The sequence below is a fragment of the Pristiophorus japonicus genome, chromosome 4, assembly GCF_044704955.1.
Source record: "Pristiophorus japonicus isolate sPriJap1 chromosome 4, sPriJap1.hap1, whole genome shotgun sequence".
Taxonomy (NCBI): Eukaryota; Metazoa; Chordata; class Chondrichthyes; family Pristiophoridae; genus Pristiophorus; species Pristiophorus japonicus.
Genome location: NC_091980.1, coordinates 38,483,836 through 38,511,147, shown reverse-complemented (window position 1 = coordinate 38,511,147; position 27,312 = coordinate 38,483,836). Strand labels below are relative to the sequence as shown.

Genomic DNA, 27,312 nt, shown 5'->3' with positions numbered 1-27,312 from the left:
GATGGGATTTTTTGGATGATTTAAAGCTTAAATTTTGTTGGTGAAGGATTCAGCCAGCCGACAGAGAGACTTTGGAAGTTTCTGTCTTTGGAAAAAAGCTACAAAATCCGAGGTAAAATATAGCACATGGCGTGAACAGCTAGAGATTAAAATGGCAGGTGTAATCGGACATTTGGGGGAATATAGACACGACCGGGAACGTTTTAAAGCGTATGTGGATCGGCTAGAAATGTATTTCACTGCAAATAACATATTCGAAGTTCCAGACAATACAATCCAGAACCGGGCTGTGTTAGAACCTAAGAAAGCAATCTTCTTATTGGATACGGGTCCGGCATTGTACGAAATCCTTGTAAATCTGCTTGTACCTGACGAGCCAAAGGACACAACGCTTAAAGAGATTTTAATGAAGCAGGAGCAGCACTATAATCCCAAACTGTTAGAAATTGCTGAAAGCTATTGTTTTGGGATTCGGAATCAAAAAACTGATGTAAGTATCAGTGATTACATCGTAGCATTAAAAAAGCTATCGATGCATTGTAATTTTGGAAAATTTCAAAACCAAGCATTACGGGATCGTTTTGTTTGTGAGGTGAAAAATAATGCGATCAGAAGGAAGTTATTGACGACGGATGACTTGACTTTTAAGATTGCTTGTCAGACAGCGAGGTCGATGGGCATGGCCGAACAATATTCCCGAGAATTAAATAGTAATTACGGTCATCAGTCAACCGAGGTAAATCACCTGCAGGTTCAAAGTAAAAGATGGTGGGGGCCAAAATCTCAAAAACTGAAAATGCTAACAGAGCGTCGAAGTCGTGCTATAGGTGCCTGGGACAATACATTGCTCAAAGTTGTCCATACGTGAAGGCAGAGTGTTTCTTCTGCAGAAAGACTGGGCATCTTGCAAAGGCATGCCGACTGAAGGGTAAACCAGCTTTTAAAGCTGAGTCCAGCATTCAAAGCTATGAGTAGAAATCCCAAGAGACTACATAGCATGGAACAACAACAACAGGACGATGAGATGTTAGAGTTACACGTCATCAGGAGCACGAGGTTAACGGACAGCGATTCGGAAAGCATCAAAATCCACATAGATGTTGCGGGATTCAAGATATCAATGGAAATTGACACGGGTGCATCCGTAAGTGTAGTACCGGAGTTGCTGTACCTCGACAAATTGCGTGAGTTCCAACTGGAGAAATCCAAGAAAGAGCTGCGAGGCTACTCAGGAGAGAAAATTCCTGTGGTAGGTCGTATCACCGTACCGGTGAAATATTAAGATCAATTTCAGAACTTGCCTCTAATAGTAGTGAAAGGAGACAAGTCTGCCTTACCAGGAAGAAATTGGTTGAGCTCACTGAAGCTGGATTGGAGTGAGGTTTTCTGTGTGGAAATGGATGAGGTTATCAAGAAGTATCCGAAGGTGTTCTGCGAAACGGGCAGTCCGATCTAAGGCTTCAAGGCGAGTGTCAGGGTACAGAAGGACACTAGATCGGTTTACTACAAGCCACGTTCCGTACCATATGCACTCAAGGAGAAAGTTGAGCAAGAACTCAAAAGACTAGAGACTGAGAACATTATTTGTAAGATAGATCGATGTAATTGGGCTACACCCATTATTGTTGTACCTAAGTCCGATGGTAACGTAAGATTGTGTGGTGATTATAAAGTAACCGTAAACCAGGTTCAAGAGGGTAATGTCCCCAATACATTGCTGAATATAGAAGATTTGTTCACAACACTGACAGGTGGTCAGATCTTCTCAAAACTGGATCTTACGAATGCCTACTTACAGCTTGAACTAGATGAGGAGTCCAAGTCATGTTTGACTATAAATATTCATCTAGGTCTACATCAATTTAATAAGCTACCGTTTGGAGTGTCCTCTGTCCCTGTCATATTCCAAGGGGTGATGAACCAGATTTTGCAAGGTATTGAAGGGGTAGTACGTTATTTGGATGACATACTAATTTCAGCACCAAATAGACAAAATCATAACAACATATTGAATGAAGTCCTCAAATGGCGAGAGAAGCACAGAGTACGAATGTCTGCTCGTAAGTGTGAGTTATTTAAAAACTCAGTGAGTACTTAGGGTACAGAGTAGACAAAGATGGTTTACATCCGACCAAAGAAAAACTGGATGCAATCAGAAATGCACCCACTCCCAGGAATGTCACTGAACTTCGTTCATTCTTGGGTCTTTTGAACTATTATAGGAAGTTCCTACCAAATTTGGCTACAGTATTACATCCACTGAATGAACTTTTGAAAAAACAGGTGCATTGGAAGTGGTCAAAAGAATGCGATACAACATTCAAGGAGTGTAAAAGCCAATTGGTAGAGAGCACCATGTTAGTTCACGATGACATATCTCAGGAGATTAAGCTAGCATGTGATGCCTCTCCATATGGAGTTGGGGCAGTGATCTCTCATGTATCACATAGTGGGGAGGAGAGACCAATTGCTTTTGCTTCATGCACTCTCAGTGCCAATGAGAGTAATTATGCGCAAATTGAAAGGGAAACTTTGGCATAATTTTTGGAGTCAAGAAGTTTTACAAATACTTGTATGGTCATAAGTTTACCATCGTTACAGAACATAAGCCCCTAACAGCAATCCTCCATCCAAAGTCCCCAGTTCCAACATTAGCTGCAGCCCGAATGCAGAGATGGGCTTTGATTTTGTCAGCATATACATATGATATTGAATACAGACGATCAGCTGATCACAGTAATGCTGATGCAATGTCTAGATTGCTTTCCCCATCACTAGTTACATCCGATAGGGAACATAAGAACATAAGTTCTTATGTTCTTATATTCTTCATTTGTAGGAATGAATTATCAGTCAATAAAGATTGTATCATGTGGGGTGCAAGAGTGGTTGTACCAAATAAATTCAGGTCCAAATTATTAGGAGACCTCCATGACCAATACCTGGGAATGTGCTTGACCAAGAATTTTGCACGCAGTTATTTATGGTGGCCAGGTCTTGATAAAGATAGAGAGTACATCAAGAGTCTGTGTATGACATATCAATCGGTAAGCAAGCAACCACCATCAGTACCGTTACAGCCATGGAAATGGCCACCCAGGGTGTGGCAAAGGCTACATATTGATTTTGCTGAGTTAGAAGGACAACAATTGTTCATTGTGATTGATAGCCATTCAAAGTGGGTTGAGGTGTTTCCAATGTGGAAAATAACAACAAGTAAAACATTGGACATTTTGCGAAAATTATTTTCTTCATTTGGCCTCCCTGAAGAGATTGTTTCGGATAATGGACCACAATTTCGTTCAGAAGAATTTGCACAATTCACGAGCAAAAATGGTGTGAAACATACCAAGGTTCCACCATACCATCCTACTTCGAATGGTGCAGCAGAGCGCACTGTACAAATTGTAAAACGTGCCCTCATAAAACAAATGTTAGATCCAAATCCAAGGAAACGACAGTTGTCATTGGATCACAAATTGTCTAATTGTTTGATTACATATCGAAATACTCCTCATACAACTACTGATAGAACACCAGCAGAGTTGTTTCTCAAACGACAGCCACGAACCAGATTCTCATTGTTAAAACCAAATTTGGCACAGTACGTAGAAGAGACACAATTGAGACAGAAAGAGAATCATGATAGAAGTAGAGTAAAAGAGAGAAGTGTGAAATTAAACCAGAAGGTGAGCGTGAAGAACCATCAATATAAATGGTTCAAGTGGTTACTAGGAAGAGTGGTGAAGATATGTGGTCTTTGCACATATTTGGTAAAGATGTTTGATAATGGACAGGTTAGGTTTGTTCATATTGATATTTTACCTACAGACATGGAAGGAGTTGAAGGTGGGAATTATTCATTTATTTCTGACTCATCAGATAGTTTTGATACACCAGTAGCAAATCCTAAATCCAATGTACTGGAAACAAATCCAGGAGAGAATCAGAATGAAAGTCTGAGTCCGAGTCAGGAAAACAAAGAGCCTGAAGTTAGAGTGAGTTCAAGTGAAAATCAAGGAAATTCCGTGGAGGAAAACATTCCTCAGGATGAGCCTCGAATGAGTTTAGATTCGACACCATGTTTGGAAGTTCTGTTCGAGAGCGAAGGTATCCTCTTTGAAACAGAAAACAAGTGGTAAAATTAAATTTGTAAATATGGAAAAAAAATAAGTTATATCCTGTGTTATGTATAAACATGAAAGTTATGTAAGATGTTTGTTATAATAACTTCTTCATTAAGGAGGGAGAAGTGTAATGTCTGTAAGTTTGTAATGTTTGTAGCTCCACACTGTGGATGTGGATGTATTGTGTACTGCAACTGCAGAGTTAATAATAAACAGAACCAGGCAGATTCCGGAGGCTTCCGAGAGAGCTGCCTCCCCTGTTAGGAGCTGTGTGTGCTGCGCTCTGTGAATATATCACATGAACTAAAGCACACAGCAAGAAAAGCTTTGATTGGAACAACTATCACACTCATGCACCACTTGTACAAGGGTGGTCTGATTATGGCTGCTGTACCTGTCTGTGATCATTGAGTAGAATCAGAGAAATTTCAGCACAGCAGGAGGCCTTTCAGCAAATGAACACCAATTCCTTCATCACCAACACAGTTTGTCGCTGCTCTCAGCTATCAAGCTCTGCTGGGTTACTCAATTTACAGTGTACAAGTAAAGTCCGTGTAGTACCAGAAAGCCCACTTTTCTACATGTACAGGAGTTGACACCTCGACATCGATGATTTGTGCAGTACCAAATGTGAATTGTCACCTTTTATCCATTGTGCACTGTGCATGCACAGTTAGCATTGTGATAAGCACAAGTGAAAGAGTGGCAGAAACGGATGGAACTGAACTGTCAGCTTGTCCCTCTCTTGTTCAAAATGCTGCATCCGTGACATTTACCAATCAGCAAATTTAGTTGCACCTTTCGCTGCACTGAAAAGCTCCAATATTATTGCAAAAGAACTTAAGCTTTCTGTCTCACACAATACAAACACAGAATGCAAACAAATTAATGTCTCTGGCAACATTTCAGATATGTAATACACAGGTTGAGAAACACGGTGACAGATAAGTGGAACATTTCACACTTAACCCTTTCACCTGGGTAGTTGTGATCACACACAATTTCTCAGGATGGCGCCACATTCACTGCAAATGTTGCTTTCAGTCTGTTAATTACTGAGAATTTTTTCTTTTATTTTGCTAAAATTGCAATTGAATTGCATCATTTAATTCACAAAATTATAAACAGTTATGACATTTTACCGTCTGAGCAAAAGCTGACAAAGATGGCATGCTTTGCTTTGCTCATTTGACCCATAGGAAGTTCCCTATCTGGGCCTGCACTGCTCCGAGGCAGTAATAGGCTGGAGTCCCAACACTTTCACACAGGGAGGGGAACATTGAGAGAGAATCATCTGTCATGCAGCGCTCTATTGACTTGAGCCTGTGTTTTCCTTATGGCGTTAAGGCCAAGGACGCGTTTATTTACAACAGAAAAATGTTCTGATTGGGTCCCCTTAATCACATGACCTAATTGTTGGAGGATAAGACACACACAGCAGTTTTTCTGGAATGTGTAATTAGAACCACCCTGCCTACCTAATCAGTGATTTTGCAAAGTGTAATTCGAGCTATTCTGACTGCCGACTCCAGACAGGAGAGAGCTCACTCTCACAGGTTAATCCCTCCATTCCTGCCCAAGTTCCTTCCCCCCAGCCCATGTTCATGCCCCATCCTAGCCCGAGTTCCTTCCCCCAAGCCTAAGTTCCTGCCCCATCCCAGACCAAAGTTCCTTATCCCCCCACCGCACCAAAGATTGTTAATAGGTTTATTGGGTATGAAATGAATAGTGACAGTGTCGTGATTTCCAGATTTCATCCACTCCAATGATGTCACTTGTCCAACACGCAGCGAGAATTCTGAGAAATTGGGCGTGGATGTAAAGGGGGTGGGGTTGGAAAAACTTGATCCGTCTTCCCCGAGTTCCCTCTCTCTCTCTCTCCCCTCTGATCCAATCTCTCTCATCCCCTCTCTCTTCCCCAGTCTCTCTCACTCTCGCCCCCAGTCTCCCAGTCTCTCTCTCTCTCCCTCCCTCCCCGGTCTCTCTGTCACCCCACCAGTCTCTCTCTCTCTCCCAGTCTCTCTCACTCTCCCCCATCACTCACTCTCCCCCAGTCTCTCTTTCTCCTCCCAGTCTCTCTGTCTCTCCCCCCCCCGTCTCTCTCACTCGCCCCGAGTCTCTCTCACTCGCCCCGGGTCTCTCTCTTCCCTGCGCCCCCCCACCTCCGCATCGAGTCTCTCTCTCTCACTCCCCCTCCAGTCTCTCTCACTCTCCCCCAGTCTCTCTCACTCTCCCTCCCTCCAGTCTCTCTCTCACTCTCCCTCCCTCCAGTCTCTCTCTCACTCTCCCTCCCTCCAGTCTCTCTCTCACTCTCCCTCCCTCCAGTCTCTCTCTCACTCTCCCTCCCTCCAGTCTCTCTCTCACTCTCCCTCCCTCCAGTCTCTCTCTCACTCTCCCTCCCTCCAGTCTCGCTCTCACTCTCCCCCAGTCTCGCTCTCACTCTCCCCCAGTCTCGCTCTCACTCTCCCCCAGTCTCGCTCTCACTTTCCCCCAGTCTCGCTCTCACTCTCCCCCAGTCTCGCTCTCACTCTCCCCCAGTCTCGCTCTCACTCTCCCCCAGTCTCGCTCTCACTCTCCCCCAGTCTCGTTCTCACTCTCCCCCAGTCTCGCTCTCACTCTCCCCCAGTCTCGCTCTCACTCTCCCCCAGTCTCGCTCTCACTCTCCCCCAGTCTCGCTCTCACTCTCCCCCAGTCTCGCTCTCACTCTCCACCAGTCTCGCTCTCACTCTCCCCCAGTCTCGCTCTCACTCTCCCCCAGTCTCGCTCTCACTCTCCCTCCAGTCGCTCTCACTCTCCCCGAGTCTCTCACTACCTTGGATTTTTTCTCTCCAACAGAAGGCCGCAAAAATGTTCGTGTAGATAATCACAGCGATATTTTAGGCAAAAGTCTAAATGAGCAAAGCAACGTAGTCGGCAGTAGCGCAGCAACTCCGGGCTCCTTAGCAAAGCAACGTGGTCACGATACAGGCCCCACTTCCAGTTTTGAGTTTGAGGAGTCTGCGCATGCTCAGGACGAAGGGGGGCGGAGTCAAGGGCGGTCGTGCTCATGTGTAGCATATCGGAGCGTAGTCCAGGGCACACATGCCCAGATGGACACACAAAAACTGTTGCAAATAATCACTCCGTAAGGCTAATGAAAATTTAGTTTTGCATTAACAATTCAAGAAGGAGTCTAATTGGTGAAAACGGAATGAAAAATGTGCTCTTAGCACCATTCGCAGGATAACACCTCTGAAGCATTAAGGGTTAAAAGGCAAATTAAGGAACAATGGCAAAAAAGGAAAACAGAGTTAATGTTTCAGGTCAATGACCTTTCATCAGAACTCGAAAACGTCATCGATCCGAAACGTTAACTCTGTTTCTCTCTCCACAGATGCTGCCCGACCTGCTGAGTGTTTCCAGCATTTTCTGTTTTTATTTCAGATTTCCAGCATCCGCAGTATTTTGCATTTGACCTTGTTGAAAGCTTGTGGTGCTGCTGATGGCTTTGTTCAAAGGTAAACTCCCTGCAACTTGTGCTGATTTCCTCAGCCTGCAATCTTAATAAGCTTTCTTCATTCAGCCCGACCAGAGATTATGGTGGGAATGGACTGTGCAACCAATGGCACTTTCAGCATAATGTGGTGCAGTGCCATCAGCTCCTTATGGTAGGGGCTGTGTGCAGCCGGTGCCAGCCCCAAAGCAAACCTGCAGGGTTCCTTGAGGCCAGCAGGCAGCAAGGCCCATATTTTTTTTCAAGCCTTCCTGGCTGCTGCTCTTAGTGGCCAACTTACTTTGGGGCTGCCGCCAGCTGCAGTCGGCCTGCAGTCAGGTGCCGTGGGCACTGGAATAGGTCACGTGCAGTCAGAAGGCAGCAACTGCTGTGTTGACAGCTGTCAGTGGCAGCCATTAGCCAACTGCCCCCAGCCCAAGGTCAAACCCCGCTACTGCCCGCAGCACAAGTCTCCAAGAGAGCCCTCCGCATAACCCACCCTGCGGAGCCCCCTGCATTACCCCGATGACAACACCAACCAACTTCCAGCAACACACCTGAATCAACAAAGTCGCAGCTGACTTGTCTGTTATGGAATCGTGCAGCACAGAAGGAGGCCATTTGGTCCATCGTGCCTGTGCTGGCTCTTGGAAAGAGCTATCAATTTGTCCCACTCCCCCATGCTCTTTGCCCATATTCCTGTAATTGTTTTCCTTTTCAAGTCTACATCCAATTCCCTTTTGGAGAGTATTATTGAATCTGCTTCCATCACCCTTTCAGGCAGTGCATTCCAGCGCATAACAACATTTCTCCTCATCTCCGCTCTGGTTCTTTTGCTAACGATCTTAAATCTGCGTCCTCTGGTTACCGACCCCCCTGCCAGTGGAAACAGTTTCTCCTTTGTGTGTAAGTCATTCATTGATATGCTTCTGAAATTAACACTTATTTTGCCATTCATGGCAATCCTCACCTTTTAAGAATGACTGATTTCTCAGCTATAAACTCGCTGACACATCAGTTATTCTTAATATCGAGAGGAGGAAGTCATTTAAAAAGGTTGTTTCAGAAACAAAGGATTAAAGAAATCAATAAATGACTTGCATACAAAAACAAGTCAGCTAACAACTCAGCTGCAACTTCATTCATCTCCATGTGTGGGCTGTCACAGGGAGTCCAACTGGCAACTCCCTCAGGAGTTCAACTAACGGCTTAAATGAGAGACAGAGCCAAGGGCTGTGGTGAGCGGTCGAACTGAAGTCTGGTAGCGGAAGTGAACGGAGGCCTAGTAATTGGGATGCAATCAACATCAACATTTTATAAAGGATTTTTAAGGTAGTAAAACTTCCCAAGGTGCTTTGCAGCAGCATAATCTGCCAAGAGTTGACACCGAGCCAAAGAAGGAGACATTAGGACAGGTAGTGGCAGGTTTTAAAGAGCGTCTTAAAAGAGGTGGAGAGGTTTTGGGTGGGAATTCCAGAGCTTAGCGCCCAGACAGCTAAAGGTACGGCCGCCAATGATGGGGGATGGACAAGAGGCTAGAATTAGAGGAACGAGGAGTTCTCGGAGGGTTGTAGGGCTGGAGGAGGGGCGAGGCCATAGAGGGAGTTGAACACTAGAATGAGAATTTTAAAATGGAGATGTTGGTGGACCGGGAGCCAATGTAAGTCAGCAAGCACAGGGGTGAATGGTGAAGGGGACTTGGCGTGAGTTACGGTAAGGTCGGCAGAGTTTTGGATGGGTGGCCAGCCAGGAGAGCACTGGAATAGTTGAGTCTGGAAGTAACAAAAGCATGGATGAGAGTTTCAGCAGCAGATGGGCAGAGACGGGCTGGTGATGGGGCATTTAAATGAAGGAGGGCATACAAAAATCTCTGACCAACATTGACTTTTCTTACCTTGAGAAGGTCGAAGCCAGCTCAGCAACAGGTGCACCCTGACTGGCCATCTGTTGCTAGAGATACTTGATAGAGAACCGCGAAGCTAACACACAAAAATTAATATATATTTCCACTTTTTGGATACTATTTCTATTTATGTTTTAGTTTCAATAGATGAACTTCCTTAAAAGAAGATGTAGTACTTGGAAAGGCCTAAGGCCTGGGAGAAGGTAACTTGCCTAACCTATCAGCTGGGAAGGGAAGAGTACTCGACAGAAAAAATTAATGTGAAACTAGCAGTGCCACAGAAAAAAGGGTTAACTGCAACGAGAGTCCTTGATTTTCTACAACCAAAAACATTTAATTAAGTCTGCTCTTGTATGGAGTATAAAATGTTAGAACAGATCTCAGATAATTATATGTTTAATGGAACACAATTTCCGCTCTTTTCCTTGCGGCACAATCGGCAGCTGCACAAGTAACTGCTTTATTAGAATTTTAAAAGAAATATTTTGAACAACTTAAACAAATACATGAATAAATAATGCTCACAATGGAGAGCTGTGATGTTTTCAGGTCTTAGCAACAAAACACCCATTTATTTAATATTTTAATTTGTGTTAAAGGGGACTGGGGGGCGGGGAGGGGGGGGGAGGTGGGGGCTGAGGGTGGGGCGGAACACCAGTTGCACAGAATGATAGCATTGGCTCGGATAGTGTACCTCGGATGTGACTAGTACGGTTGACAGTATTGTCCCAGCCAAAATCTGAATACAGGAAATAAGTGCGACCACTCATGTTGGTGATGTCTTCAATCTCACCAGATGGATAATCCCCTGCACTCTCCTCACCCTCCCAGTTCAGAATTGATTAATGCACCTACAACCAGTCCTAACGCGCAGACATCAGTTGAATGCCTGACAAGGAGCCCACATAAGGCACAACTATTTTCCCATTGGAAGCAAAGGAGATAAGTAGAGGTAAAGAGAGGCAATAGTGTTGCACCAACTTCTCACCGCTTTACTTTGATGCTTTGGCAGTGACTTGATGGTGCAGTGAGCTACCAGACCAGCACCAGCCTGGTGTGCTTCTGATTTCGGCTGCAAACTGAAGGAAGAAAAGGGGGTGCGCGGGGGAGAGAATGGCAATGAGCAAAGGGAAAAAAAATCAGCAAGCTCCTGAGCGCTTGATAGAAGCCAGTTACAGAAAAGCCTTACTGCAAATCATCTGTTCATGCTTCCAGTTGGGGCACAACTAAGGTCCACAGTATGTGTGTGAACCAGAAAAGGGGAAGTGGATGTGTGGGCCCAAAGAGTGGTGGAGGGGGGGGGAACTTTTTTTCCTAAAGGAGAACAAAAAAATCAATAATTTTTCGCTGTGCCAAAATCTATCCGGGTGGGAATTAAATCATAGCACAGTTGTGTTTCACAGAACAACACACTAAAGATATATTACCTCTGCCACCAGATGGCGCTATTGTTACATCACTCGGACCTCCTGTTCTGACGCCATTTTTAAACATCTGTCCTTCAGCCGGTTGAAGCTGCCAGTTCAGACCAAGGAGGTGCATTGCTTAAGTAGGGAAGGGAGGGAAAAATATTAAAAGTGCTCATTAATATTTAGATGGTGTTTAAAGATATATCTATTATAGAATGACCGTGCTACTTCATTGTAATGAACTATTGTTTATCAGTCAATAAACTAGCTGTGAAGCAGCTTGCTATCCTTCCACATTGAACCACTACACTGTTTATTACTCATAAGGGCTTGGCTTTGGTTTCCATGAAATTGAGGTTTTCACCGGGTTCAGTGGCCTGATCCTGAAGCTTGCATTGTCAAAAACACCGCTCCTCCAAAAATATTTCACTGTTCAGCAGCAGAAGCGAAAGCCTCAATTTTTCATGACTGGTTAATAGACGCAAGTGCTATCAGCCACAAGTCCAAAACAAGACACTGCAGATCATGGGATTTAGCACGAGGCAGTGTGTCAGCTTGTGCTATTGTGTGAGACAGGAGAGTCAGCCTGGGACACTGCATCATATGCAGGAATCAGCCAAAGGCACTGTGCAAGAAGTTGAAGTGATACCTATGTATTGCGTGAGAAGTGTGAGTCAAACTGAGGTGCAGGGCAAAACATGTGATTTAGCTTGAGATATTGTGGGAGTCAGACTCAGATACAATGCGCATCCCGATTTTAATCACTCCACCATTGGCAGCCATGCCTTCAGCTGCCTGGGGCCCCAAGCTCTGGAATTCCCTCCCTAAACTTCTTCACCTCTCTTTCCTCCTTAAAGAGACCCATTAAAACCTCTCTCTTTGACCAAGCTTGCAGTCATCTATCCGAATGTTTCCTTGTGTGACTCAGTGTCAAATGTTGTTTGATAACGCTCCTGTGAAGCACCTTGGGATGTTTTATTGCATTAATGGCGCTATATAAATGCAAGTAGGTGTTGCAGTGTGAAATGTGGGAGTCAGCCTGAGATGTAATGCAAAGCAGACAGGAGGCACTGTTGGAGGCATTGTAATCCACCGTGAAGTACTGTTAGACAATGCAGCTATGAGATTCTTCCCTCATAGAAACAGCATCCTTCCTTCATTTGTTAGTGTGAATCAGAAATGCACAAAGTGCATTTCACATTGTGTATGTAATGTCCTTACACACTACTATAAATTCACATGAGGCACATTCTGCAGACAAGGTCACTCTGTGACCTGTACCTTTATTCACAGGACCAAGAAGTGATGACCCTGCGTGGGACCTCCCTTTATATACCTGGGTGACCAGGTGAGGAGTGTCTCCCACAAGTTCACCCGCTGTGGTCAACGTGTGCATTTCTTAGGTGTATACAGTATGCAGTGTTGGTATGAAGGTTACAGTTACATGAAGGTTACATACATGACATCACCTCCCCCCACCCCCCCGCCCAATGTCTTATGGGGACAAAGATTAAGTCTTTCAGGCGGTCGCGCTCTCTCGTGGAGCGCCGCAGTTGGGGCTCTAGTTGTTGAGCCTTGGCATGCGTCTCTGTCACCTGTGGTGATTCCAGCTTGTCCGGGCTGGCCGCAGGGACTGTGCATCCTGCTGAATGTTCTTGTTGCTCGTTCACTGGCGGTGGTGTGGGCAATATCTCATGATTTTCCTCAGGTTCCTCAGTGTCCATGCTGAACCATTATTTTACTTGGTCCAGATGCTTGCGGCATTTCTGTCTATTGTTAAGTCTGACCACTATGACCCTATTCCCCTCTTTGCCAATTACAGTACCCTCAAGCCACTTGGGCCCCAAAGCGTGATTAAGAACAAATACAGGATCATCGATTTCTATACATCTCCCCTTTGAGTTATGGTAATGGCACTCATTTCGGGACTGGTGCTTGCCCTCAACAATGTCTGACGGGACAGGATGAATGAGGGACAGCCGAGTTTTAAGTGTACATTTCATGAGTAGTTCCGCGGGCGGGACTCCCGTGAGCGAATGCGGTCGGGACCTATAGGCCAGCAGGAGGCGAGATAGGCGGCATTGAAGGGAGGGTCCTTGAATCCGGAGCATGCCCTGTTTTATGATTTGGACCGCATGTTCCGCCTGGCCATTGGAAGCCAGCGTGAACAGTGCCATCCTGACATGTTTGATGTCATTACCTGATATGAACTCCCGGAATTCATAGCTAGTGAAACACGGGCCGTTGTCGCTAACCAGGATGTCCGGCAAGCCATGGGTCGCAAAGACCGCACGCAGACTCTCCACGGTGGTGGATGTCGTGCACGAATTCAAAATTATGCACTCGATCCATTTCGAGTACGCATCAACAACAATGAGGAACATTTTTCCCATGAACGGACCCGCGTAGTCTACGAGAATTCGTGACGATGGCCTGGTGGGCCAGGGCCACGGGCTGAGTGGAGCCTCCTGGATGCATTGCCCAGCTGGGCACATGTCGTGCACCTGCGAACACTGTTCCAGGTCTGAGTCAACAGCTTATTAGAACAAAGCAGGTTCCGTGCCCGATTGAAAGCCCGTTTCTGACAGTCCCCCCAAAACCAATCGCAACTCTTACGCAGGAGCATGTGTAGCGGCTCCAACAATGTGCTTAAGTTCGGCAGAAAGTTCCCAAAATAGTTCAAGAGTCCCAGAAATGAACGCAACTCCGATGTGTTGCCGGGCCTGGGCACACGACGAATCGCCTCCGTTTTGGATTCGGTAGGCCGGATCCCGTCTGCGGCAACCCTTCTGCCCAAAAACTCGACCTCTGGGGCCAAAAACACACACTTGGACTTCTTTAGTCGCAGGCCTACCCGGTCCAGTCGGCGTAGCACCTCCTCCAGGTTGTGGAGGTGTTCCTCGGTGTCTCAACCCGTGATAAAGATGTCGTCCTGAAATACGATTGTTCCAGGGATGGATTTGAGCAAGCTTTCCATGTTCCTTTGAAAGATAGCGGCCACTGATCGAATGCCAAATGGACACCTGTTGTAGACAAACAGCCCCTTGTGCGTGGTGATGGTGGTCAGTAGCTTGGATTCTTCGGCCAATTCCTGGGTCATGTAGGCTGAAGTGAGGTCCAACTTGGTGAACGGCTTGCCGCCTGCCAGCGTGGCAAAAAGATCCTCCGCACTCGGAAGCGGGTATTGTTCTTGTAGTGACACTCGTTGATAGTGGCCTTATAGTCGCCACAGATCCTGACCGAGCCATCCATTTTTAGGACAGGGACGATGGGACTTGCCCAGTCGTTGAATTCAACGGGTGAAATTATGCCCTCCCTCAAATTATGTCAAACTCACTCTCAATTTTCTCCCGCATCACATACAGCACAGCTCTGGCTTTGTGGTGCACTGGTCTGGCGTCCGGGGTGATGCGTATCACTACTTTGGTACCTTTGAAAGTCCTGACACCAGGTTGAAATAGTGACTCAAATTTCTGTAGGACCTGTAAGCAAGAACTTTGCTCCACAGATGAAATGGCGTGCTCATCCCACCATTTCCAGTTCATCTCGGCTAGCCAGCTCCTCCCCAAAAGCGCGGGACCATTTCCCGGGACAATCCAGAGTGGCAGCCGGTTCTCTGATCCATTATGTGTGACCACCAACATTGCACTGCCTAGCACTGGGATGATCTCTTTGGTGTACGTCCGTAGTTGCGTGTCAATGCATTCTTGTTTGGGTGTCAATGCATTCTTGTTTGGGTCTGCTAGCTCTGAGTGGCCATAGTTTCTCGAATTGTTGGACACTCATAAGTGACTGGCTGCCCCCTTTGTCCAGCTCCATGCGTACCAGGATGCCATTTAATAGGACTTTCATCATCATAGGTGGCGTTTTGGTATATGAGCTGTGGATGTTTGCCACATGAACCCACTGAACTTCAGCGTCCATTGCTTTGAACCAAGCATCAACCTGCCTTGCAGACCCCTCTTCTGGTTCATCTGCCTCATAAATTAACCTCGCTGCGGGCTTCCTGCACATTCTGGCTAAATGTCCACTGAAGTTACAATTTCTACAGATAAATTGTTGAAACCTACAGGTTTTTGCAGCATGTCTGCCCCCGTACCTCCACCGTGAGCTGAGATCGTTGTGAACAAAAGGGCTGTTACCAGGCATTCCTCTCTGATTGTCTCTTTGATTACTCTTGAGCAATCTGTTAATGGGTGTCAATGGCCCCATCCCGGGACGCATTGTCCACCGTGATGGCTTAAATGTCCGTTCAACCTACCATTGTCTCTGTTGAGGACCCACTCTAGAGTCTGTTGCTGCCTGGGTGGTGTCGAATTGCCCTTGTCTGCCTGCGGGGTTCTGAGTCCCTGATCCATCGCTACGTTGGAAGCAGAGTTGCGCGCGTATATTATCTTGGTTTCCTCCTCCCCCGCCATGAACATCTGAGTCATCAATGCCGCCACTTCCAAGGTCAAGTCCTTGGACTCAATTAGCTTTCTGAAAATTCTGGCATGACCAATGCCCTCAATAAAGAAATCCCTTAACATCTCTCCCCTGCAGGCATCTGTGAACTTAGAGCTGGCCAAGCGCCGAAGGTCCGCAACGAAGTCCGGTATGCTCTGTCCGTCCCGACGTCGGTGGGTATAGAATCGGTGTCGGGCCATGTGTATACTGCTCGCCGGTTTGAGGTGCTCACCAATCAGTTTGCTGAGCTCTTCAAAGGTTTTGTCCCCGGTTTCTCGGGTGCGAGCAGGTCTTTCATCAGCGCGTACGTCTTAGGTCCACAGCTGGTCAGTAGATGCGCCCTTTGCTTGTCAGCCGCTGCCGCTCCCAGCCAGTCCCTCGTGACAAAGCTCTGCTGGAGCCTCTCAATGAAATCGTCCCAGTCCTCACCAACACAGTACCGTTCCTCTGTGCTACCAGTGGCCATTCTCGTGAGTCGCTGATTCCCGTTTCTCGTCGCCAAATGTAATGTCCTTACACACTACTATAAATTCACACGAGGCACATTCTGCAGACAAGGTCACTCTGTGACCTGAACCTTTATTCACAGGACCAAGAAATGATGACCCTGGGTGGGACCTCCCTTTATATACCTGGATGACCAGGTGAGGAGTGTCTCCCACAAGTTCACCCCCTGTGGTCAACGTGTGCATTTCTTAGGTGTATACAGTATGCAGTGTTGTTATGAAGGTTACAGTTATATGAAGGTTACATACTTGACAGTGTAACAATGTTTTCGGTATCCCTTTCTCCCTTTTTGAGACTTTATACCCGGATATATTCGACAGCTGTAATATTGAACGATAAATCTTGAAGTCGAGTTGATCACTGGTGGGGCGGGGTGGTGGTGCGGGTCAGAGGGACTTATAGCACCACTTCCAGTTGGTAGCAATATCCCATTTTTAAAAAGAGCACCAACACATCAGACAAACCACCTGTGCAATCAGTCCCTACTCTGCTCCATAAACGTAGCCACGCCCCAGCCACATGCTGAGATTGCTGCTTTACATTATGCTCGATATTGCTGTCTTTTAGCTTAACCACTCTGTAGTACCTTCAAGTGCTGGGATTCTGTATTATTGTGTGCCAGGCACCTCCTACAAGTATAATGTGCTGAAGGCAGTGCCTCGGGTGCTGGGAGCAATTGCCGCAACCATGCACAAGGATCCATCAAGCCACAAAACTCATACAAATGAGGGGTTCCTCATAATTTGGTTTGAATGCCTGAGTAGTGTTCCGGATACTTTGCGGAAAATATAGACTGGGCACTTCAGGGAACACTTGTCAGGGAGGAGAAAAACACACACATCCTCCCAGCGTGGAGCAGTGGCTAGCTTCTCCCTGATTGTCTGGCTGGGACTACTCTGTGAGGGCTTTAGCTTGCAGCTGAAAGAATTGTAGCCCCAGTGGCAAGTTTATCCCTTCAGACCCCATAACTGAGCAAGACTGGTGTGCGGAGGCAGGGGTGGGGAGGGGGGAGGGAGGGGGGGGTTACGATCGCGGCAGCATGCAACTCACCGTCTACTCGACGACCTCGCACCAAGCACAACAGGGATGTTTTTTGGTCAGTGGGCAAAGCATTTGCTCCAGGCAGGCAGGCAAGGCATCATTGACATTCAAAAGCTGGTATCTGCCAATCAGACCCTGATATTATTTTAAACTCTGTGCTGTGAGTTGGCACCTGGTGCCAACCAGGTCCGGGCAATCCGGCGCCAAGACACAGCAGCCTCAGAAGAGGGCCGTGAAGTTAAGTTTTTTTTAAAAATAGTGTTCCTCTGGGCCTCACAATAAGACCTAGGGCCTCCCCGAGCCCAGGCTTCCCTCTTATCTCCCACAAGTGCGGTCGCCTACTGCCTCCACCTGCCTCCCCCACCCCAATCCACGCGGGTTCCTGGCCACAGCATCTTTCTGCACTCATCCGACTCCTACCTACTCGCCTCATTCTCTACACAGTGTCTCTCATCCAACCCCACCTCCACCTCCCCCTTACCCACACACACACAGCACAGTCCCATTGCCGATACAGTGTCTCTCCCCCAGCCCCCCTAATACTCACACAGTGCCATTCTCTACGCAGGGTCTCTCTTCCCCCCCCCCCATCCCCACTGATACAGACAAGGCACAGTCCCATTGCCGAATGTCACTCCCCCCCACCCCCCCAATACTCACAGAGCACAGTGCCATTCTCTACATAGGGTCTCTTTTCCCCCCTGCCCACCCGCCACCCCAATACAGACAAGGCACAGTCCTATTGCCTACACAGTATCTCTCCTCCCCTCCATACACACACAGCACAGTCCTATTGCCTACAGTGTCTCTCCTCCCCACCATACACACACAGCACAGTCCTATTGCCTACACAGTATCTCTCCTCCCCTCCATACACACAAGGCACAGTCCCATTGCCTACACAGTGTCTCTCATCCACCACCACCCCACCCCCTGCCCCCAAACACCTGGCTCCTCCTCCGCCCCCCCATACACACACAGCACAGTCCTGTTGCCTACAAAGTGTCTCTCCTCCCACCCAATACATACATGGTACAGTCCCATTGCCTACACAATGTCTCTCCTCCCACCCCCCCATACACACATGGTACAGTCCCATTGCTTACACAGTGTCTCTCCCTCCCCACCCCCCATACACACAAGGCACAATCCCATTGCCTACACAGTGTCTCTCCCTCCCCACCCCCCATACACACAAGGCACAGTCCCATTGCCTACACAGTGTCTCTTCCCCCACCCCATACACACACGGTACAGTGCCATTGCCTACACAGTGTCTCTCTGCCCCCTTCATCATCCCTATCCATACACAATAAACACTCACAAAGACAATGAGGACAGTCATCGATTGTACAGCAATGTGTCCTGGGAATTTCACTAAAACCACAAGATGCCTGGGTTACAAGGTCCTTCAATCTGTAAGGAGGCAGTGGGAAGAAGGACTGAGGAAGGGCGATGTCACTGCTGTCTCAGGCTCAATCTTCCAGAATTCCAAGTGGAATTGCTTCCACAAAATATACACACGTATTGTTGACATTTCAAGATGCTTGCTCTGTCCATGATTCAAGCCTGATTCACCTCAACTTGTTAAATGAAATGTTTAAAAAAAGAAATTGAAGTGTCGTGATAAGAATTTTTTTTTTCAAAAGGAGCTGCTTAACATAGATGAGAAACAGTGAGGGTGAATGAACTCTACTTGGGTTGATACCTTGTAATGTTCGGGTCATCAAAAGGCAAAATTAGGTAAATCTAGACGTGACAACTGCAAATACAATTCTGGGATCTCTGTATTTACACCTTTTTGCTCACTGCACCCAAAGGAAATAATTAACAGACATCCTCAGAATCATGGTGCTCTTTTGCACTCGTTTTGAAGAAGTGCATATTTCAACGGGTAAAATAACCAAACACCCTGCTTAAAAATGATTAGTTGGCTCGACTCGTAAAAAGTTAATTTGGGAGAAAGAGGACGTTTGAGCAGTAATGAATTCCTTGGAGTAAAAGGCTGGATAGTACATCATTTTGTAATCGCTGTGTCAGAAATGAGGTAATAATTGAAAACACTATGGGTGAATAATTGTGCCATTTCACAAAGTAAATTTTATTTTATGACAGACTGGCAGCTTTTCACTTCCTGGGTTTTTTTGCACTTGTAACCTCACGCATTCATTTCCATGAAAATTGTCAAACACAGCAGGAGCATTCTAACTGCAGGCCAAGCGCCAGACTCCTACTTGGGGCCTCTGCGATCAAATCCTCACCAGAACAAGAGATCCTCGTCCAGATGGACCTGGGCTCATATCCCCTGCTGAAAGTTGGATTTCTATCCAGAAGGGTCAGGGTTTAAATCCTTTGTCCGAGCTTGGATAGGCCCTGGTTTAAAACCAAAAGCAAATGGAATGGGCAGGACCATTAATGGTCTGCCCACCAGGCAGGTATTTCATGTGTTCCAATTGCCAACCAACACAACCCTGATAATAAGTGAGCGAGATACAGTGTATTACAATACTATCTCAAATCCCTTGTCGCAGGTCGGACTCTAGTGCAGATGGGCCTGGGTTAAAGGATGGGTTTATCCAGGTCAGGCCTTGTTTCCAGTTTCTATTTGAGAGCTGAACAGTCAAAGGTGAACATGTTCAAATCCCATCCTCCACTTTTACATGTAAAGTACTCAAGTGCTGCAGTATAATACACCCATCTATATAATACTGTGTGTTTTTAAGGTGTAATAGTTCTCTAAAACTTTGTTGCTAAATTATACCAATTTCAGACGCGAACCCAATGGCAACCACACAACGGTTGTGGCCAAACCGGTGAGCAAAGGAACCATTCAAAATCGTTTTTGATATCACAGCGTCCCTGCACTGCGTCATCTGCTGATTACCGATATTAGTACAACGTTAGTTTGAGAGTTCATGGCAGCTTGGGATAGTCCCGCCTTGTTTTGTCTGTCTCATGGTTCTTGCTATAACCGTGAGAGGAGGAGGGAGTAACATTATTTTGATAGAGGCCCTTCAGCCAGCTTTTTTGGGGGGTAAGAATTCATAGGCACATGGTATGGTCAGTAGGGTGGTGGAGAGGGGTTGGGCTCAGAGGATTGCGGCTGACAAAAGGGCATCAGAGGCACAAGAAAGACTTCCGAACCATGGAGCAAGGAAGAGGGTAGGGGCAGAGAAGAAAAAGGAGAAGGGATCAGAGGCTTGGAAAAAAAATGATGAGTCAATGGTATTGACCAGAATATTCTCAAACAACTAAATAGCAGGATTCTGCTTGTTGCTATTCCATTTAGGAGCAAACATGCCACATCCCCTAGACACATTATAAAGAGAGGCCATGTTTCATGGAAAAATTCATTTGAACAAATAAGAAGCGAAGATTGCAAGGAAAAATCGAAGTTAGGGAAGGATAAAAACACAATGGTCTGAATTTACAATTAATTTAGATGAAAAAGACAGACCTATCATACAGTAATTAATCAGCTTTTGTTCAAAGGGTATTGTTCAATTGAGGTGAACATTGATCCTCCTTAAATATATCGGGCAAATCACAGATGGAGTGTTTCTGAAAGGAGAAACGCCACGGCTATCATAACATCATCAGGGGAAAATTCGGTACCGCTCCATTTGGGGGCGTTAACATTCATGAGGCACGAGACTTTGCACCAGGTGCAGAAGTCTTGTCTGTCGCGAGAAATTGGGGTTATCGCCCCCGAAAGGAAGTATAGCGCTAAATCAAATGCTCTACTTCCTTTCTGGAGCGCTGGCGGGGCGGACGCTGCCACATAGGAAGGGCTCTTCCCTGAATTAAAGGGAAGGGTCCAAGCTTCATACTCTGCAGCAAAAAAGGGTCCTACTTGGACCACGGGGGAGCGGGGTTGCCATGCCAACAGCTCGGCACTCAAGCAGAGTGCCGGACTCACCGATCGCGGCACGGACCGCACTTTCAAAGTGCACAAAAAAGTTGCCGATATTTTTTTTTTTTTTTTTTTTTTTTTTAAACAGCAGCAAACCTCCCCTTTAACTTTCACCCGGGAGCGGCCAGCCACCCGATGTGCAATCCCTGAAGCTGTCGTTGTCATCGCCCGGCGCAGCTTCAGGTGGCGATACCCAATTTAGATTCCGAGGCGCTAACAGAGCACTGCGCACGGTGCTGACATCAGCATCGCCGGTGCAGCGGAGCGGCGAACTATGGGTTACCATCGCCACTAAACCCCTGTCGAATGTATCGGGAGGCATTAGCAACGCCTCACCCGGTCGCAAAGTCATTACTGACCCCGGGGGCAAATGACCTGAATTTCTAGGCCCATATTTCCCTCTGTGAGGCTGACCAGATAATTCCCCAGAATGGCGACCTCAAAATGGAGGTACAGGTATACTTCAATACCAAGACTGCTCCAACTGCATTCTACTTGTAACAGATTTTCAACTGAAAAGTACTTTAAGCTGCTGTGATTCTAATGAGCAGTTTTTTTTTGGGTAACCCAGGATGATCATCTGACATATTTTTTTGATACCACTTTGTAATTGTGGAAACAGAATTTTAATTTCCCTGTTCTATCCCTGATGAGTGACATAAACATTGAATGGCTGGTTACAATGGCAGTTCGATTGGGAGCTTCAGACAAACTCATTTGTTAGTCTTCTGAGCCCGCAGATTGGATTAATGCCTGTGATCTACCGCCATCCAAAGCCATCTTTGTTTCTTAATATCTAGTTATCAGCCTTTGCTGTCAACTGTTTCTTTTGTTCCACTGCCATTGGGTGATAATGCAAAATGACGAAGTGTGATAAAGGGCAGCTACACATTGGAGGGTTGGGATAAAATAACAAAACCCCAAAAGTGAAGCTTGAATGGTTTATCAATTTTGTTTCAATATTGAAGTGTCTTATGTTCTTGAAGCGTGCTCAAGCCTGTGATTCTGTATAACACACAAGCCGGGGTTTGTGAGAGGACGGGCTTATACTGCTTGTACATTAGAACATAAGAAATAGGAACATGAGTAGGCCATACGGCCCCTCGAGCCTGCTCTGCCATTCAATAAGATCATGGCTGATCTGATCATGGACTCAGCTCCACTTCCCTGCCCGCTCCCCATAACCCTTCATCGTTTAAGAAACTGTCTATTTGTCTTAAATTTATTCAAGGTCCCAGCTTCCACAGCTCTCTGAGGCAGCGAATTCCACAGATTTACAACACTCAGAGAAGAAATTTCTTCTCATCTCTGTTTTAAATGGGCAGCCCCTTTTTCTAAGATCATGCCCTCTAATTCTAGTCTCCCCCATCAGCGGAAACATCCTCTCTGCATCCAGCTTGTCAAGACCCCTCATAATCTTATACATTTCGATAAGATCACTTCTCATTCTTCTGAGTTCCAATGAGTAGAGCCCAACCTACTCAACCTTTTCTCATAAGTCAACCCCTTCATCCCCGGAATCAACCAGTGAACCTTCTCTGAACTGCCCCAAAGCAAGTATATCCTTTCGTAAATATGGTAATCAAAACTGCACACAGTATTCCAGGTGTGGCCTCACCAATACCTTCTCTAGTTGTAGCAAGACTTCCCTGCTTTTATACTCCATCCCCTTTGCAATAAAGGCCAAGATACCATTGGCCTTCGGATCATTTGCTTTACCTGCATACTATCCTTCTGCGTTTCATGCACAAGTACCCCCAGGTCCCGCTGTACTGCGGCACTTTGCAATCTCTCTCCATTTAAATAATAACTTACTCTTTGATTTTTTTTCTGCCAAAGTGCATGACCTCACACTTTCCGACATTATACTATATCTGCCAAATTTTTGCACACTCACTTAATCTGTCTTTGTCCTTTTGCAGATTTTTTGTGTCCTCCTCACACAATGCTTCTCCTCCCATCTTTGTATCATCAGCAAACTTGGCTACATACATTCAGTCCCTTCTTCCAAGACGTTAATATAGATTGTAAATAGTTGGGGTCCCAGCACTGATCCCTGTGGCACCCCACTAGTTACTGGTTGTCAGCCAGAGAATGAACCATTTATCCTGACTGTTTTCTGTTAGTTAGCCAATCCTCTATCCATGCTAATATATTACCCCCAACCCCGTGAACTTTTATCTTGTGCAGTAACCTTTTATGTGGTACCTTTTGGAAGTCCAAATACACCACATCCACTGGTTCCCCTTTATCCACCCTGTTTGTTACATCCTCAAAGAACTCCAGCACATTTGTCAACCATGACTTCCCCTTCATAAATTCATGTTGTCTCAGCTGGACCGAATTTTGCTTTTCCAAATGTTCTGCTACCGTTTCTTTAACTGGTCTATAGTTTCCTGCTTTTTGTCTGCCTCCTTTTTTAAATAGGGGCGTTACGTTTGCAGTTGTCCAATCTGTTGGGACTTCCCCAGAATCCAGAGAATTTTGGTAAATTACAACCAATGCATCCATAATCCCTGTGGCAAGTGTCTGTTCACCTTGTCCAGTGATGGTGGGCAATGGCAAACTGGAGCTCACGTGTTGACATATGCGATTTGAAGTGAAGTGCCATTGGTTTTTATTTCACTGCATGATATAGACAATTGTGTATCACATATATTATATACAGGAGGGACAGGAGTGGATTACCAGGGAGTAATTGAATTCAGGGGTTTGGAATAGCAAAGCTGAAGTAGTTTGTTAATCACATTGGATTATTGCCCATTGTCCTCTGTCAGACACTGGTATTTAAAATCTTATACATATGGATCTTACTTCGACTATTGCCAATATTTTACTATGACTGCTGCTCTTAGGTGATAAGCAACATTATGGGAACTCAGAATACTGGGTCTCAAAATAAAATAAAATGGGACCTCACAGAATACTCTGCTCTTTCAACAATGAATTATAAATGTATTCACCATCCATATAAAATTAACGAGATTACATTCCTCAATTACCCCATTTGTGCTGTAGTTTTCTTCAAATAAAATGAACATTGATGGAAAAAGCAACAAATTAAGGAAACAAAACAAAAACAAATTACTCACAGGTAGCTGCTGTTATTCGCTATTAGAGAAATTAGTTTGCATCTAGTTTAATGTCTAATTGCTCACACAGGTTCATCGCAAGAGGTTCCCCAAGAGGTTTAAATGTAAGAAAGTCGCTAATCTCAAGGAAACAAAAACAGCACATACCGATCTCCCTTCCTACCTCTCACTCCTAGCAACCAGCAATTCAACATTTTGTCTCCTTGTTGCTTTGGCTGTTCTACTGTACGATAGCTGACATGCAGATTTTTTTTGCTTTTGAAATTACAGATCTCTCTTCAAACTAAGTCATTTTTTGGGGGAGAGATTTTGAGAGAAAAGTGCTGTTATTGCACCTTTGTTTTATGGTATTTACCAAGGCAATTACAGTCAGCCTACCACCAGCTGTGTCCTTCAAAAATAAAGTCTAAAACCGGAAGCCTGATGTAATCCCACATGTAATGGAAAAACTCAATTGTATTTCAAAAGCACCACTCCTCATTCCCAAGCTTCGTCTTTGCCTGCCTTCTGCGATTGTTCACTGTAGGAGTCAAGGTCTTATTCGTTTTAACAATCATACTCTTTTTCTATATCTACGACACATGAATCAATGGGATATTCAGGGCTTTGTCAATTCGCAATCAACGGCATTCAGAAAAGCAGTGTTATTGAGACAAAAGGCATATATTTGATTCTTTGTGATCTTAAGTGAGTAATACTTATAAAATTCATTCTTTCCCCTTCCCTATTTAATGATTTACTCCTTTCCCTTCTTTAGGTTCAGCCTCCCTCTGCATATCTCTCTCTTTATCTGTCCTGCTCTCTCTCTCTCCCTATCCTTCTCTCTCTCTCTCTCTCTCTCCCTATCCCTCTCTCTCTCTCTCCCTATCCTTCTCTCTTTCTCACTCTCAAGCAAGATATTGGGCAAGCAATCCATTCTGGGCCCTCTGTTTTTGAACTAGCTGCCGGGAGCTTAATGAGATTGGTACAGACTAGCTTGCCCTCTGTTCTTCTATTTCCCTCTCTGGGAATTTGCCTTGCCACCTTTGTGCCACCCCTGCTCCCCCTCTGCACATAGCATTGAGAGAGGTGTGCAAAATGATGAAGGGTCATGATAGAGTAAATAAGGAGAAACTGTTTCCAGTGGCAGAAGGGTCGGTAATCAGAGGACACAGATTTAAGGTAATTAGCACAGAACCACCATGAGGAAAACATTTTTGACACAGCGAGTTGTTGTGATCTGGAAGGGTGGTGAAAGCAAATTCAATAGTAACTTTCAACAGGGAATTGGATAAATACTTGAAGGGTAAACAAATTGCAGGGCTATAGGGAAAGAGCAGGGGAGTGAGAATAATTAGATAACTCGACCAAAGAGCAAACACAGGCAAAATGATTTGAATGGCCTCCTTCTGTGCTGTATCACATGATGATCTGAGGCAGACTGGGCTTAGACCAGGGTATTATGACATGGACAGCCATATTCCATGCTTACCTTAAAGTTACACATTTTCTCCTATTTTTCTCAATAGTCAAGTTCTGGCTATTAGCTCAATAACAAAACAAATTGTGCAGCTAAATAATACACAAAACGTGGCACACCATCAGCTTGCCCTGTGCTGTAACCCATGCAGCACATGTGCAGTAATGGGGATCAAAAATTGATAAAGAAAGAGAAAATAGAATACGAGAGTAAACTAGCAAGAGATATAAAAACAGATTGTAAAAGCTTCTATAGATATGTAAAAATGAAGAGATCAGCGAAAGTAAACACAGGTCCCTTAGAGGCAGGGACATGAGAAATTACAATGGGGAATAAGAAAGTGGCACAGACATTAAATGAATACTTTATATCTGTCTTCATGGTAGAAAACACAAATAACATTCCAGAAAAAGTGGGTAACCAAGGATCTGGCGAGAATGAGGAACGTAAAGAAATTAGTATTAGTAAGGAAATCGTACTGGCAAAATTAATGGGACCAAAAGTGGACAAATAACCTGGAGCTGATGGCCTACACCCTAGGGTTTTAAAAGAACATAAGAACATAAGAATTAGGAGCAGGAGCCATTCGGCCCCTTGAGCCTGCTCTGCCATTCAATGAGATCATGGCTGATCTTTTACCTCAACTCCACTTTTCTGCACTATCCCCATATCCTTTGATTCCCTTAAAATCCAAAAATCCATCGATCTCTGTCTTGAATGTACAAGAGGTGGCTATAGAGATAGTGGATGTATTGGTTTTGATCTTCCATAATTCCCTAGATTCTAGAATGGCTCCCATGGATTGGAAGGTAGAAAATGTAACCCCGCTATACAAGAAAGGAGGGAGAGAGTAAACTAGCAAGAGATATAAAAACAGATTGTAAAAGCTTCTATAGCTTCTATAGACCAGTTAGCCTGACATCAGTAGTAGGAAAAACACTAGAATCTATTAAGAACATGGTAACAGGGCACTTAGAAAATCATATGATTGGGCAGAGACAGCACGGATTTATGAAAGGGAAATCATGTTTAACAAAGTATTCTTAACAAGATAGATGAATTATTAGCATAAATAGAGATAAATGGATTTGATCTAATAGCCACAACTGAAATGTGGTTGCATGGTGACCAAGGTTGGGAACTAATATTCCAGGGTACTTGACATTGCGAAAAGACAGACAAAATGGAAATGGAGGGAGTTAAGCCCGAATAATAAAGGATGGCATAAGGACAGTATTGAAGAAGGATCTTGGCTTGAAACAGTTGGAAGTAGAATCAGGAGATCAAAAATAAGAAGGGGCAGAAAACACTGGTGGGAATAGTTTATAGGCACCATAACAATAGCTACACTGTTGGACAGAATATTAATCAAGAAATGCAAGGAGCTTGTAACAAAGGTAATGCAATAATTGTGGGAGACTTTAATTTTTATATAGACTGGAAAAATCTAATTGGCAAATGTAGTTTGCAGGACGAATTCTTGGAATACATTTGAGACAGTTTCCTAGATCAATACATCATGGAACTAAGCAGGGAAAAGGCCATTTTATATGTTGTCTTGTGTAATGAGACAGGGTTAATTAGTAATCTCATAGTAAAGGATTCTCTGGGGAAGAGTTATGATAATATGATAGAATTTCACATTGAGTTCGAGAGTGACATACTTAAAATACAAACCAAGTATTCAATTTAAATAAAGGCAATTACATAGATATGTGGTGAATTGACTAAGGTAGATTTGGAAATCAGATTAAAAGGTATGACAGTAGATAAGCAATGGTGAACATTTAAATAAATATTTCCTCATTCTCAACTGATATATAATCAATTGAGAAATAAAAACTCCACGGGAAAAATGATCCATCTGTGGCTAACTAAAGAGGTGAAGGATAGCATTAGATTAACAGAGAGGCTTATAATGTTGCCAAGTCAAACAGTAAGCC

At 45.0% G+C, this 27,312-nt stretch overlaps 1 protein-coding gene across 6 annotated transcripts in view; it reads right to left on the bottom strand.

Moving 5' to 3' along the window:
- tenm2a (teneurin transmembrane protein 2a) overlaps nt 1-27,312 on the bottom strand; it is a 652,746-nt gene that overhangs the window by 211,609 nt on the left and 413,825 nt on the right. For all 6 annotated transcript variants that reach the window (XM_070878095.1, XM_070878096.1, XM_070878097.1 and 3 more), the window contains exon 5: nt 10,930-11,046. In XM_070878095.1, the coding sequence (XP_070734196.1) occupies nt 10,930-11,046 (117 nt within the window). The remainder of the gene's footprint in view (nt 1-10,929; nt 11,047-27,312) is intronic.